This window comes from Polyodon spathula, chromosome 24 (assembly GCF_017654505.1).
Source record: "Polyodon spathula isolate WHYD16114869_AA chromosome 24, ASM1765450v1, whole genome shotgun sequence".
NCBI lineage: Eukaryota > Metazoa > Chordata > Actinopteri > Acipenseriformes > Polyodontidae > Polyodon > Polyodon spathula.
This window is the reverse complement of record NC_054557.1, coordinates 13,612,267-13,626,089: the sequence shown is the minus strand read 5'-3', so window position 1 is coordinate 13,626,089 and position 13,823 is coordinate 13,612,267. Positions and strand designations below refer to the sequence as shown.

The 13,823-nt window shown below is 43.7% G+C and overlaps 1 protein-coding gene and 1 long non-coding RNA gene across 2 annotated transcripts; one reads left to right on the top strand and one right to left on the bottom strand.

Annotated features, from left to right (window-relative positions):
- Positions 1 to 11: 11 nt before the first annotated feature.
- Positions 12 to 3,935, bottom strand: LOC121299026. Its single transcript, XR_005947352.1, has 3 exons — positions 3,779 to 3,935; positions 3,319 to 3,390; positions 12 to 2,795 (listed from the first exon to the last, which is right to left on the bottom strand). It is a non-coding gene; the product is annotated as an uncharacterized LOC121299026 (long non-coding RNA).
- A 3,340-nt stretch (positions 3,936 to 7,275) lies between these two features.
- Positions 7,276 to 12,242, top strand: LOC121299257 (retinaldehyde-binding protein 1-like). Its single transcript, XM_041226925.1, has 6 exons — positions 7,276 to 7,424; positions 7,762 to 7,966; positions 8,786 to 8,964; positions 9,356 to 9,514; positions 10,047 to 10,157; positions 10,549 to 12,242. The coding sequence occupies exons 1-6, from the start codon at positions 7,311 to 7,313 to the stop codon at positions 10,705 to 10,707; spliced, it is 927 nt and encodes a 308-aa protein (XP_041082859.1). The 5' UTR covers positions 7,276 to 7,310; the 3' UTR covers positions 10,708 to 12,242.
- Positions 12,243 to 13,823: the final 1,581 nt, after the last annotated feature.

Genomic DNA, 13,823 nt, shown 5'->3' with positions numbered 1-13,823 from the left:
GCTGGAACAGCATTGGGGTCAGTAAACTGTTAGCAACAGAATGCAGAACGTGTGTGCAGTGGAGAGAATCAAACCCACAGTACTGCCGTGTATTTTGTAAATATATGAAAGTGAGCTGCACTCTCCTTGCTGATCTTCCACTCGTGATTTCAGAAGGGATGGAAAGGGTTAATACTGAGCTGCCAGGCTGACCTCCGGTTATACCCCCCCTACCACCCTCCTAATGAATTTATATCAAAGGAAACGCACAGTCCAACTTCCCAGCCTCTCGGTTTTCACAGCCAGTAAAACGGATTTGTTCTAGAGCTTCCCGGCGCTGAGCCCTGGATAAAGACCTCCTTGTTCAGCTGAGTCAAAGCTCCCCTGTTCCTCAGACTCTGGTGGAAACTGTTAGCTTTTCCAGTCTCTTATTTCCTGTGCTTCTCTTATCAAAAATGGTTATATTATTAATGCTGGTGCCAGATGCAGTATTAAATCAGACCACAAGGTGGCAGTGTTAGTTAAGTTGTAGAATCAGTTGTTAATTAGATTGTAATTGATACTGTTATTAAAATAAACCGGTGCAGTAGTCTTTTTGGTAAGTCAGTCATCAGTATTTGGATGCTGGTTCTAAAGGTGCTTGCGGATACAGAATCGCATAATTTGAATTGAACCCAGGTTAGTGCTTGGTTCCTGCTTGCTGAAAGTACTTCTTTAGAAGCAGACTGCTCTCTGTGGTGTGTGCAAGCGAAACCGCTCAGCTTTGCATAGGAAATGCTTCTCTTTCTCAAGTGGTTTGGCTGATTCTTGTGTGTAATACAGTTGGCATGCAGAGCGAGCTGTTATTCTCTTCCCTGATATGAATGAGTCCCTGTGGTTTGAGGAAAGGGGAGGGGTCAGCACTCTCTCTGCCCTGCCCCTTGCCAGCTTCCACCAATGAGCAGGTAGAGCTGGGCTGAGAATGGCTTATGAAGACAGGCCACTCCCTCTCACTGCAGATTTGACCATGTTTGAGCTCTGATTTTTAGATCAGACCACACCACTCTTTACCATAATTGCTTTTTCTAGAGCCTGATTTACGGGTAGGGGTTCCAAAACAAACAATACAGATATAACACACAAATCTGTAGCCTCTATAGTTATTGCAAGCAGGTGATTAATGCTACCACAGGTTCTATACTATCAGTGAATCAAACCAATATAGCGACACTTGTGCTACCCTTAGCACAGTGCCATTGCAGTGCTGCTGTCCCTGCATATTGTTTGTTAAAGGTAATTGAGAAGTTCTCACTTCAAAATCAGGTCAAGGCTGGCACAGCAGTGGGCTCTCACACACCTGCAAGAGAGCCTCATTCTTCCTATAAAAAGGAGCTTTAGTGAGGCTGTTTGGAGCACAAAGCCCTGTGTGACGTTCCTTCTCAGAGGGGAGGTTGGCAGAGCCGCAGCGTGGAGTGGGACTGGGGATCCACGCTCTGGGACTTGCTGATTGCTGTCTCTGTTTTGTTGCATGTGTGAATGGGACAGTCCCAGCCTGTCACATCCACGTTCCTCTTGCCTGTTTGTACCCCATGTTGAGCAAGTGTCTCGGCCCGTGAGGCTCCTGGTCTTGCCTCCCTGGTGAATTGCTTAGTTTGTTGTTCTTTCCTCCAGAATGACTGAACTGCCAGTTCAAAGCCATCCTGTTGTTCTGAAAACTGATCAGCTTCCTGTCCTGTCCAGTGTAAAGCTGTGTGAATGAAAGCCTGCTATTTCTACAATGTGTTTAAAGTCCCAATGAATAGAGGAAGGTTGTCAGGCCCTCACCTTTCACCTTCCTGGCAGTCTACCATTCCTCCCAGTGATGCTATCCTCATAACACAAACAAACAGAAAGACCTATTGATGTGACTCTGCTGTCAAAACTTACCCAGGTAGGTAAAGGACCTTTTACACAGAAGCAGTGCAATCACAACCAGCGTGTTTCAGTATGCAGCCGTGACGTCCAGCCGTGTCAAATCCCTCTGTATTAATGCTGGTTGAATAAGCGTGACTCAGTTAAATCTCTTACAAAAGGAGATTTTTAGTCTGGCATTCACTTGGTATAGAACAGATTTTGGTAAATACTCACTTAACAATGCATCTTAGGAAGACACTCAGGACAGTACAAATCAGTGATTCTATTCTGTTCTATAAGGCTTAATGTGTATGTCAGGACTATGGTGTGTAGATCAGGGGTTATGGGTGATGCAGTACTTCGTAACAAACAGCAGAATGGGTGAAGAAAGACTAAATGTGTGCAACTCAACTAACCACTTCATATCTACACCCTGAGATCATAAAACACTGAACATGCAAACTGCAGCTACGGCAGTAAACCTGCAGGATCTGGACTCTGGGGCTTTAAAAGGCTTTCACTACGCTGTACAGTAGTATATTGTCCTGTATTCTGTGACAGCATGCCTGTGTGCCTTGCTTGTACTACACATGTCCTGGGAATTAGTTTTCGCAAGGAGAGCTGGAGCGTGTCGAGGGCTGACCCTTGCAACACAGACACAGTTATTGTGCTGTCGATCCCAGCTGGTTTAGGCAAACAGAGCCTCCCATTGTGGAGATAAAGTCCTTATATAAAGGATAAGTGCTGCTCCGGGTGGAAAACAAGGAAATCCGGAGGTGTCGAGGAGGCTGCACAGAGAATCCGCTGTCAGCCATATCAATGCAGGCAGCGCTAGTATCAGATGAGTGTCTGTCTGATGGCAAGACCACAGCAAGAAGGCAAACCACATGGCAGGATTTATTACATTGCAACTGATTGCTGCACCGCACCCGTCTCGCTTTGACCTGAAAACAAGTCACCCATTATAATTTAATTCCCAGCCAATAAGTTTACTCAACAGAATGGAATACTGTATTATGATGTACACTGTACCAAAATATGACAGTTACTGATATTAAGTTTTGTTATGAGGATTCAATATGGTTCTTTCTCAAAAAGAACCATATTGAATCAAGGAAACCAATCAAGGAAACCAATGGACGAAGTCTAAAGTTGGCTACGGTCAGGCATTGCGATCAGTGTGGACCAGTTTCTCTCTATTATACAGTACATTTTGAAAATGCCCTATTAACGGAATCATTCACAATGTTTCAAAATTCATTCATGCTGCAAAAATAACCTGTTATCTAGAAGAAAGCTGTTTTCTAGTAAAACTGTGTGCAATGGTAATTCTTTATGAAAGGGTCTGTTTAGATGATATACTTCAGCTATAGTGAAGCCTTCTGTCCTTCAGCTAGACTGGTTGATAAATAAAGAAAGATTTATGTAAAAGATGAATGAGCTATATTGCTTGCATTACAAGCTTACCTTGGAGTACTGTAGACGTTAATAGTTGTAGCTGCTGATGGAATGCCTTTGAAAGAAGTGCAGCACAACCACCTATAAAAGAATGATGTTCAGTAAACTAACAAGCAATAAACACTACAGTGAAGCTACTGGCTCTCCGCCCTCCTGCTCACATTGCCAGGCCCTGAGAGACACAGCAACGGCTCTTCTTCACTTCCACTAATTAGTGCTGGAATCCTCTCAACTCCTTCTTCTGAACGGAGAACCCCTCCCCCCATGCTCCCCTTTAGCACCCCCCTAAAACAATTCCATCCCCCACCCTGCTGCGCTGTGTTCACAGGACTGCCCCTCCCTCCCTCCACCCCATTTGCCATGTTTGTGCTGATTAATTAAAAATCTGCAATGAGTAATACCGTGTGACAGGCTAATCCCAGACTCAGTGACACTACAAATCATTCTGCAAGGCTACTCCTCAGCTCACACTTGTCTTGGCGACTCCAGTGCCTTCCCTCTCTGCTCCCTCTCCGCTGGGCAGTGTTGGTGCTGTCATTTGCTGGATATTCCCTTCCCATCAGCAGGTCTTCTTCACGGTAAGTTAGAGCGACTCCTTCATGGTAAGTTAGAGCAACTGTTAACTTGGGGCTGGGGTTTGGAAGGGAGACAAAATGGGGTTTTAATTTCCAAAATATACCATCCAAAACTTGAAACCTAAAGTGATACTAAAAGAAAGTAAACCAGATCACTGTACAGTAGCATTACTGAGCTTTCCAAACACTGGGGCGCTTGGCATGTATTAAAACGTTTATAAAGTGACAGTTACTGTATGTAACAGTTAATGTCTGTTATTCACACTTAATGCACATTTTTGATTGGAATCATACAGAATCCATAAATAGTGTGAATCACACATCAGTGCACAACTGTACTTAATCATATTGCTTACTAACGAAACACTTTCTCAGATAAACAGGCTTCGAAATGTAACATCCTGCTATCAGGGAGAAACAAACCAAGGCACTGACCTGCGGACCTCAGATAACATTAACATGCATGCTCCACACTTCAGGAAGGAGCAATAGAATTTGAAAGCAATAAAAGCATAGTGAAGGATAGCCAAGTTATATACTGTAACACTGTCCACGTCAAACCACCAGCACACAATCTGCAATCACAGCCAGAGAGAGATCCAGGACTGAATGGGAAACGGGTTATACAGCTGATCAGTGCGCATGTCAAAATGGTTGTAGTCCACAACCAAACCTTCTGACAAATGTGCAGCCCCATTTAACACTGGCCTGGGTGCTAACCCAGGGCATGGTTAGTGACGATGGAGGAGGGCAGAAGTGCCGTTCTTTTTAGTTTGCCCGCAATCTGATGGGACAGCACACCTCTAGTTCAACAGGCTTGGTCTAGTGGTTTGAGTGGAGGGACTGGGAGGGAGTGTGGTCTAGTGATTAGAGCTGAAGAACTGGAAGGGAGGAAGTGTGGTCAAGTGTTACACTGTAAATGGCAATACATTAATTGTATAACAAATCGTAAAGGTTGTGTAGTGTAGAATTAATATAATTAAGAATGTTACAAAACCCCCCTCTGATTAAGAGGGTTAGCCCCCAGACCCTCACCCACTTTGTAAACCAGGGTTAGTCCAGAGACAGCGCTAATAACAGGATTAACTGTAGTAACCACTGTTTGATAGAACTAACCAATAGATATAAAGCTGCCACTAGCTTGCAGAAGACTTAATTCAATTACACAATGCTAAAGGGCACTGAGAAGTCTCAATGAATGCCAATTTATTTTTTACTTTATTATTCTAACAGGTATGTATAAGCATAATATATATATTATATATATATATATATATATATATATATATATATATATATTAAAACACATGTATTAGGAAGAAAAGAAAAGTCACACCCCTTTTTTGTAGAATGAATCGTGTGAGTCTTCGGACCCCAGAGATTGTAAGTACAAGTGATTTTTTTAAATGCAATGTTCAGATGCACACATGCATTTTTAGGGGGCTTTAAATAAATGAAAGTAGTCTGGATTAAAAACTGAAAACAGAGTGCAGTGCAGAGTGAATACCAGGATTAGCAACATAGTGGAAAGTGTCAGAAACCACCCTGACCTGCAATTCCACGTGGAGCATCACAATCTACCCTGACCTGCAATTCCACGTGGAGCATCACAATCTACCCTGACCTGCAATTCCACGTGGAGCATCACAATCTACCCTGACCTGCAATTCCACGTGGAGCATCACAATCTACCCTGACCTGCAATTCCACATGGAGCATCACAATCTACCCTGACCTGCAATTCCACGTGGAGCATCACAATCTACCCTGACCTGCAATTCCACGTGGAGCATCACAATCTACCCTGGCTGAGTGGGTTATTGTTCAACAATCCATGAGCCTATTTCATTCTCCAAGCATGCCAGTGTATTTGCATCTCGCAGTCAGACACCGGACAGTCGCCATGCTGTCAGTGGTCCCCTAATGCATGTTTAACAGACTCAGGTAGCAGATTGCACACTCCAGGGGTGTGGAGTCCAAACTCACCTTCTGCTCTTTCAAACACACCACATGTTCCTTGTATCCAGTAATCTTGCCAGTCCTGCCTTTCTGATACTGGGAGTTTATTGTAAGCAGAAGATGCAGGCCTGGAATTAGCAGCTAATCTGTTGCTTCAGAGAAAAATTTAGCAGGCTTTCCAGCACCATATGAGAGAGCTTATTGGTCATTCTAACCCCTGGATCTATAGACTGTTGTTAACTTTATTGTTTCTAGCTGCTGTTGCAGCAATCATATAGCTTAAACCCAGACTAACAAACTGCAGTGAAATACAGTTCAAAGAAAGAGCTCTCTGCAGTCTCTATGTATCAATGTATGTGGTATGCAATCCCCGGTCTTGCAATAACTATATGATATAAATAATTGAATTTTTTGTGTTTTGCTTTCCCTTACCTTTTTTACCTGGAGCTAAACCTTTCTGGAATGAGGAAATCAAAAAGACACTGTATTCAGTTAGCAAATCACAACAGCACCGCAACAAGTAGAGAGGGGGTTTGATTCCAATGCAGGTAAAGATTAAAAAAACAAACAGCATTCCAACTGCAGTCCATGAGGATCAGTGAGCTGGCAGAACACCTTGCTACTGCTGGTCGTGAACCATCAAAACATCCAATTATATTATCTCCTAGTGTTACGAATCAGACTTTGAGGAATCATTCGGGTCTCAGACATCTCAGAACACAAGAACTCCAAGTTTCTCAGCTCCTGCCGCAAGATAGATCACATCCTCTGATGGTCTTGCATGTGGGTAGAATGAGATTGCCTGACACAATGTCTTTATAAAACAAGTCCCCTGTGTTCAGAGTGGCGTGCCAGGATCTCATTCATGGTGAGGACAGCAGCAGCAGTTAAGAATGGAGCAGAAATGAGGCTGCTGTATTATTGTAGTAAAGCCTATTACAGGCTCCTTAAAGAGCTATGGTCTGCTTCTGAGGAGAGGTATGTTAAGAGCCTCCAGGTGCACACATGTGCTTTCAGAATAATGACTTTTGAAGAGCTTTCCCCACAATGCTGCCACATTAAGTCTGTAATTCGGTTGTAATTTTTATGTTGACAGAACTTTTTCCTCTTTGCATCGTCACTGAGGAAATTACATTGCCTGTGTTCAATAATTGTTTTTAATGTCTCAATGACAGAAACTTTGAATGGGGGCCATATTAACAAGTCATAATTACAGGCATCAGTCAGCTCCAGCAGTGGCAGTCCTAGATTCTTGCTGCACATCGTTTGGTGTCTGCACCTTCCAAGTTGTGTGCCTCAGCAGTAAGTGATTGTCCCACAGCAGCAGTGTGAAGAGTCTTGAGCTGAGCCTGGTTAGAGACATGCAGGATGATGCACATGATGGTGATGATGACTGCTGTGGCAGACGATCACAGGACAGCTTCTTCACAGTCTTCCTCCTTGCCTCCGCAGACCGGAACATTCCGCATGGTGTCGGAGGAGGAGCAGGGGCTCCGAGCCAAACTGGAGAGGCTCACCGTCAAGGATCATGGACCGGTCTTCGGGGTTTGTGACAAGCTGCCCCCCCACACAATCCAGAAGGTATGCTCTGATCTGCTCTGTGTATATATTACTGTAATGTGAGTGCTTCACTATGCGGTGGCTGTTACTTGGGTTTTCATCAGACTCCAATAAACACACAATAGGTGCTTAATGATGTGTTATAGAGCAAGCTACAAACAGCAGACACAGCATTTACAAATGCTTCATAAATACTTACTAAAGTACTGTTTTTGTGGGGTCACATTTGGCAATTTTTTCTGCTTTGCTGATTTACATTTTGTCAGCTGACCAAATTAAATAGACTAAACTGTGCTATGTGTGCTGTGTGTGTGTGTGTGTGTGTGCTGTGTGTTTCTTGTGTGTGCGCCCCCTGTAGGCAAAGGACGAGATGAGCGAGACGGATGAGAAGCGGGAGAGTGCAGTGAAGGAGCTGCGCGCACTGATGCAGAAGAAGGAGGACGCCGGAGAGGACGGCGGCAAGTCCGTGGCAGAGCGCATGCTGGACAAGCCCGACGCCATCCTCCTGCGCTTCATCCGCGCACGCAAATACGATGTCGCCCGCGCCTACGAGCTCATTAAAGGTACGTTCACAGGATGCCACATGCCAAGAGATCCAGTGTGCCCTAAATTCTACTGTTCTTCATATTATCTGGATTCAAATAAGTCACAAAAAGGACTCTCCCTGTGAAAATGTACAAAGCCTGGAGTCCCTCATCGTTTAAACCCTGTGACTACCAGAGCTTGAATAGAATGCTCTCCAAGATGGTTAATTGGTCCATGCATGCCATTGTGTTCTGCTTTGCATATTTCATCCAAGCCCATTGGCGCTGGGAAAACAGAATCATTGTTCTTTAATTGGGGGCCTAGAAAACAAAGGGAGTCTGAGCTTCGTGCAGCACAAGAGCTCATTGTGTGCAAACAGGACAGGTTTGTTCTCACAAGCACGGAGGAGCAGGACTTCTTGCTTTAGATCTCAGTTGATGATGGCAGACAGGAAGGAGAATAAACAGTAAATGTGTTTTCTTCTGTTTTCTGATGCTGAATCTGATTCCCACGCACAAAACTAACCCTTCTTGCATTGGTCAGTGTCCACTTGCAAACTGACCTCCTTGTGCATCTAAGAAATGAAAGGGCTGGGCAATTGTAATTAGACCTTACAGTTAAATAATATGTTTTTTCCCGGTTAGGTAATCAGATAATTTTTAGAAGACATAAAGTATAGTCGAACGATTGATTAGGCTGCCCTCATATCACTGGTTGAGCACAAGACCAACATCATCCCTATAAAATTGGGATTTTGCTACAGTCCTTTCTGGAAGGACAAACAAATGTATTCTTCGATAGGTTATGACAGCGAGACGTTGTGGCGCCGAGGGTCTGATCCCCCCCATCTCTCTCAGGGTATGTCCATTTTCGGGAGCATTATCCTGAGCTCTTTGAGAACCTGACCCCCGAGGCTGTGCGCAGTACGATCGAGGCGGGGTACCCCGGGATCCTCTCCAGCAGAGACAAGTACGGCCGTGTGGTGCTGCTCTTCAACATCGAGAACTGGGACTACGAGGAGATCACCTTCGATGAGGTACCGTGCATCCATGGCTTCCTAATCACAATCCCAACAGAAACCAAGTCAAGCAGACACATGTTTCAGGTAGTGCCTTCCTCTGAAGAAGGCACTCCTTTGGTAGCCTGCCTTGTGTATGCTGATGAAGGTTTGTCTTCTTGACTTGGTTCTTTAAGTGTCACGTGTGCAAGGGCTGGAATATTGACTCTATTAAAAAAATTGACTTCAGTCCCATTACATATTTCCTCCTTCACTACTGGGGATTAGGGAAAAGGGGGGGGTAGAAAAAAAGGACTCCAAAGAAAAAGTTTGAAGTGGGATCTAACCAAACCATTTAAGAAATGAACCAGTTATGAATAGGTTCCTGCTTTTCCATGAGAGTATTTGTCTGCCTGCTGCGCCCGTGCAGATCCTGCGTGCCTACTGCGTGATTCTGGAGAAGCTGCTGGAGAACGAGGAGACGCAGATCAACGGGTTCTGCATCATTGAGAACTTCAAGGGCTTTACCATGCAGCAGGCCTCCGGGATCAAGCCCATCGAGCTCAAGAAGATGGTGGACATGCTGCAGGTGAGCGCACTGAGGCCAGGCCACGCTGACGGCTTCCCCTGCCTCCACAAGTGAACAAGGAACCAAGTGTGGCTACTCATGCTCTACCCTGTTCCAACCCCTGTGTGTGACATGAAAGCTAGCATTACACAGCTGCCAAATTACTGTACAGCATTCCGAACAGCTTTGCATTCTTCAAACTCATCCATAACAATTGATGTTACACTCTGACTAGTATTCCAATTACAAGCATTGAAATACTTCCAGACTGACGTGTCATTGCAATAGTATATGCAATTACCTACTGTGTAATTACTGCCTCTTAAAATGAAGCGTAACCAAATCTGCTGCACCCCTGCAACCCCAGCTCTGTGTATGGTACTGTTGCAATCCCAGCTCTGTGCATTGTATTGCTACAACCCCAGCTCTGTGTATGGTACTGTTGCAATCCCAGCTCTGTGCATTGTATTGCTACAACCCCAGCTCTGTGTACTGTATTGCTGCAAGCCCAGCTCTGTGTGTTGAGCTCTACTACTTTGCCCTGTTTGCGCAGGACTCGTTCCCAGCCCGGTTCAAGGCGGTCCACTTCATTCACCAGCCATGGTACTTCACCACCACGTACAATGTGGTCAAGCCACTGATGAAGGGCAAGCTCCTAGAGAGGGTGAGTAGTGCTGTTTAACAGGGTCTGGGTGGCTTTCTTGTTTGGTTAACAGTAATCTGGGGTCCTGGCACTCAACAGGCGACCCATAACGACTTATTAACAGACTGTTAAACAATACACACAAAAAGCATATTAGTTAGTGGCTTATCAAGACCTTTTTTTCCACATTTCATTTAGAAATTCATTGAAATCCGTGACAATAACCCTTGTTAAGTGCCTCGCGTATGTGTTATGGATTGAGCCAAAGTATTTGCTCTATACAACATGGTTAAGTTTAATAAACTTTAGGAACAGTAAGCAATACAGAATGGTGATCCTACCAGTTGTGGAGCTGCAGGGTAGCAGTCTTCTCTTCTTCCTCTGATCTGACTCTCACACTCCTTTGCTCCAGGTCTTCGTTCACGGAGACGAGTTGGAACCCTTCTTCAAGGAGATCGACGCAGACATCCTGCCCTTAGATTTCGGTGGGAAGCTGCCGGCGTACGACGGGAAGGTGACAGCTGAGAAGCTGTTCGGTCCGCGGGTCGAGCCTGAGGACACGGCTCTCTAACCCTGACGCTCCCCAGCGACAGAAGGATAAGAAAATTCAATAATAGGGTTGTTGTATTAGATTTCTGCAAGAGGTGGTCAAGAAACAATGTGATTTCAATCCTGGGATAAATAGTCATGTGATCACGAGGTAACAGAATATTCATATCGAGATCCTGAGATAAATGAACTCACAATCGCGACATAACGAAGACCCCCCCCACAATATATATGGACTGGAGAAGAGGGCTACAGTGGAAAATTATTGACCCGAGGGAAGACTATTGTTACCGACAGGGGGCTGAAGCCGTAGGAGGTAACAATAGTCTTCCCAAGGGGCATTTAATTTTCCACTATGAGCTGAGTCTGCAGAACATATTGTGAGGAGTGGAGATGAAAGATATTCCTTTGAAACAGCAATTCCTCCACCAATAAGTGCACTCTTCATCCGATTATGTTTGAGATATTCCACCGCAAAACTGCTAGCTCAATAAATTGAATATATTGAAATCTCTGTCGACGTCAAATGTTCATCCAACTCTTTCTCCTGTGATCAATTGGGGCTAAGTTAGAGATTTGATTACGAGTACTTTTAGGATTTTAGACGTCTTACGCAGCGGACCAAGGCAAATACTAGAATAGTTATCTCATATTAGAGTGTCCGAAAATGGTATCTCTGTTCCAACTGGTTGCAGGCTGGATCTTAAGCTTGTCACAGTTCATAGACTTGTTTGTATATCAGGCCCTTGGATTTCATGTCAGGAGTCCTGTTTGAGTGTCCACAAGGAGTGCTTCCCATTGGCTGGATTTATGAGATGGACCTGTTTTCTGTCCTCGGTGTCAAAGCACACAAAACTAGTAGTCGTGAAGACAAGACAAGACATTTGTCAAGTATTTAGTTTACGACCCTTAAAAAAATTCTGTCAGTGGGGGAGTTCATTACCAGAAACCAAAAAGACACAGAGAATAGCTCAGGATCTCCCTCTGTATATTTCAACTCTGTTAATTTCGTACACAGAATGATATTATGGCCCACTCTGACGCTACAACTAATCTGCCTGGGTTCTTGGCTTCTGTTGGTTTTGTTTTTTTGTTTTGTTTTTTGTGACCTGTAAGACCGGGCTGATGAGAATCTGGCTGGCCACAGTTTTTCACCAGGCCTGCTGCTCAAGACAAGCCTTGACGATGAAGAGATGCTTTGCGACGCTCACAGTTTTAATGAGTTGCAATCAAGGCGAGAAATTGAACTACCTTAACTGCTATTGTATTGTAGTATTTTGAAAGAGAAGTTATTAACATGTAGATTAGTGTACTTTATTCAAAAAGAAGCAGCGATGTTTACAATAGTCTATATTTAGACTGATGGACTGTGTGAAAGCTTCAGGGAGGGCGGATGCAAACCTTCGCAGCAGTCCACCAATTACAAGCCAGCTAGAGGATATGCCACTGTCCTATTGGCTGCACTGATGCACCCGTACACCAACCAATAGGAACAAAGCATTAACAATACCAGCCTTTTACTGTGAAGAGTGGTTATGTTACAAATCTAAGATTTCACTCAAGATATTGGGTTTAAAAAATATATAAATAAATGAAAGAACAAATCACCTCTCAGGTCTCTCTTTTAATTTTAGGAGTGGATTAAAAAAACAAATAAATGTGCTGGGCCATTTTCCGAACTTCCCTTCTATGACGCTTTTAAAACAAACTTTCAGACACAGGATGACATAAAACATATCGTTGCAAGACTCAAAACTCTTACCAGTTAACGAACTCTTTATTGAAAGCATACAGCTTCGCTAAATCCATTCCCAAGTGCTTGGGAAATAACTAAATAGTTCACCTGATAAAATCCAGAGGAAGAGAGAGCTTGTATAAGGACACATAGATGAGGTGAAGTTACCCTAAATAAGAAATGCATTATATAGGCTATGATAGTTAAGGGTATAAAATGAAACATTCAAGAAATATGGGCACGTTGTTTTTATATTGCATTAGCCAGGAGACTAGGATGTGGGACTGGGACACTGAGGCAGTGTGGTTTAAGGTTAGAGCTGAACAAGTCACGCAGAGAATACCTGCAGATCTCATATTACACACTCACATTAATGGTGCAGTTTGTGTTATAAATGCCCTGGATGCGGTTGCATACCTTGCTGAAGATTCCACCCGTTCGCCACTGGGGGGCACTCCATACTCATGTTTCAAGATTGAACTGTAAAGAAACAGGGCCTTGGTCTGAGAAAACAAACAAACAAACAAACAGACATGCACTTATTTATGAGCTGGAGCCTTGGGTCAGTGGTTAAGAAGGCCTGGGGGTTTATCCACATTTCGGTAGTTTAATCTTCAAAAGATATATCCTACCACTATACTCTACTGCAAAAAGTGTCTTGATTTTTTTCCCTCTGTATAGTGAGCTCTTAAATGTACCTTCCGATGTATTTGAAGCTTTATCATCCCCATTTTGTTTTCCTGTTTAGCAAGAAGACTCTCCAAGCTAACTCCACGTCTCAATTTATAATCCTGTTTTTTTTTGCTAACCTTCCCCCCCCCCCCCCCCCCCCCCTGTGCTGCTTTAATGAGAGCTGGGTTCAGCACTTGCTGCTGCAGATAATGAGTACCTGTGTGCTTAGGTAACAGATGCTCTGTCTCGTTTCACAATAACACAAGTACTTTCTTCTTACCAGCACTGTCACGATGAACGTGCGGCTGCTGCAGCTTCCAGTCTCTCTTGACGTGCGTTTCCAAAACCCCACGTGAATGTGCAGCTTGTTCTTGATGTTCACGTGCATCGCTAGGCAGTTTGAATAGCTGCTTTTGGTGCTTTGTTAGGAAACACACTTGAAACTAATTTATGGAGTAGCAGAGATATAAATATTTTTTTCTTGTAAATCAAACAAAAAATGCACAGCTGGTTGAAAATGTAGGCCAAAGAAGTGGGGAAAAATACAAGAACAAATATATTTACCCCAAATTAAGTAGAATTAGAAATATTAAATTAAGTAAAAATAAACAAGGACATATTATTCTGTAAAATAAAAAATAACGAATCAAACAGAAGTGGGAAGAAATTGCAATGAAAGTAAATGCTTCAAAACACAGGTCCTCCCCGAGAAGCGGTTCGCCAGAAATGGC

Bases quoted from the DNA above. Each gene is read 5' to 3' on its own strand.
- LOC121299257 (XM_041226925.1), top strand. From the start codon at position 7,311: ATGGTGTCGGAGGAGGAGCAGGGGCTCCGAGCCAAACTGGAGAGGCTC. The intron at 8,965-9,355 runs GTACCGTGCATC...GCGCCCGTGCAG, and splicing joins AGGAGATCACCTTCGATGAG to ATCCTGCGTGCCTACTGCGT. The intron at 10,158-10,548 runs GTGAGTAGTGCT...CCTTTGCTCCAG, and splicing joins AGGGCAAGCTCCTAGAGAGG to GTCTTCGTTCACGGAGACGA.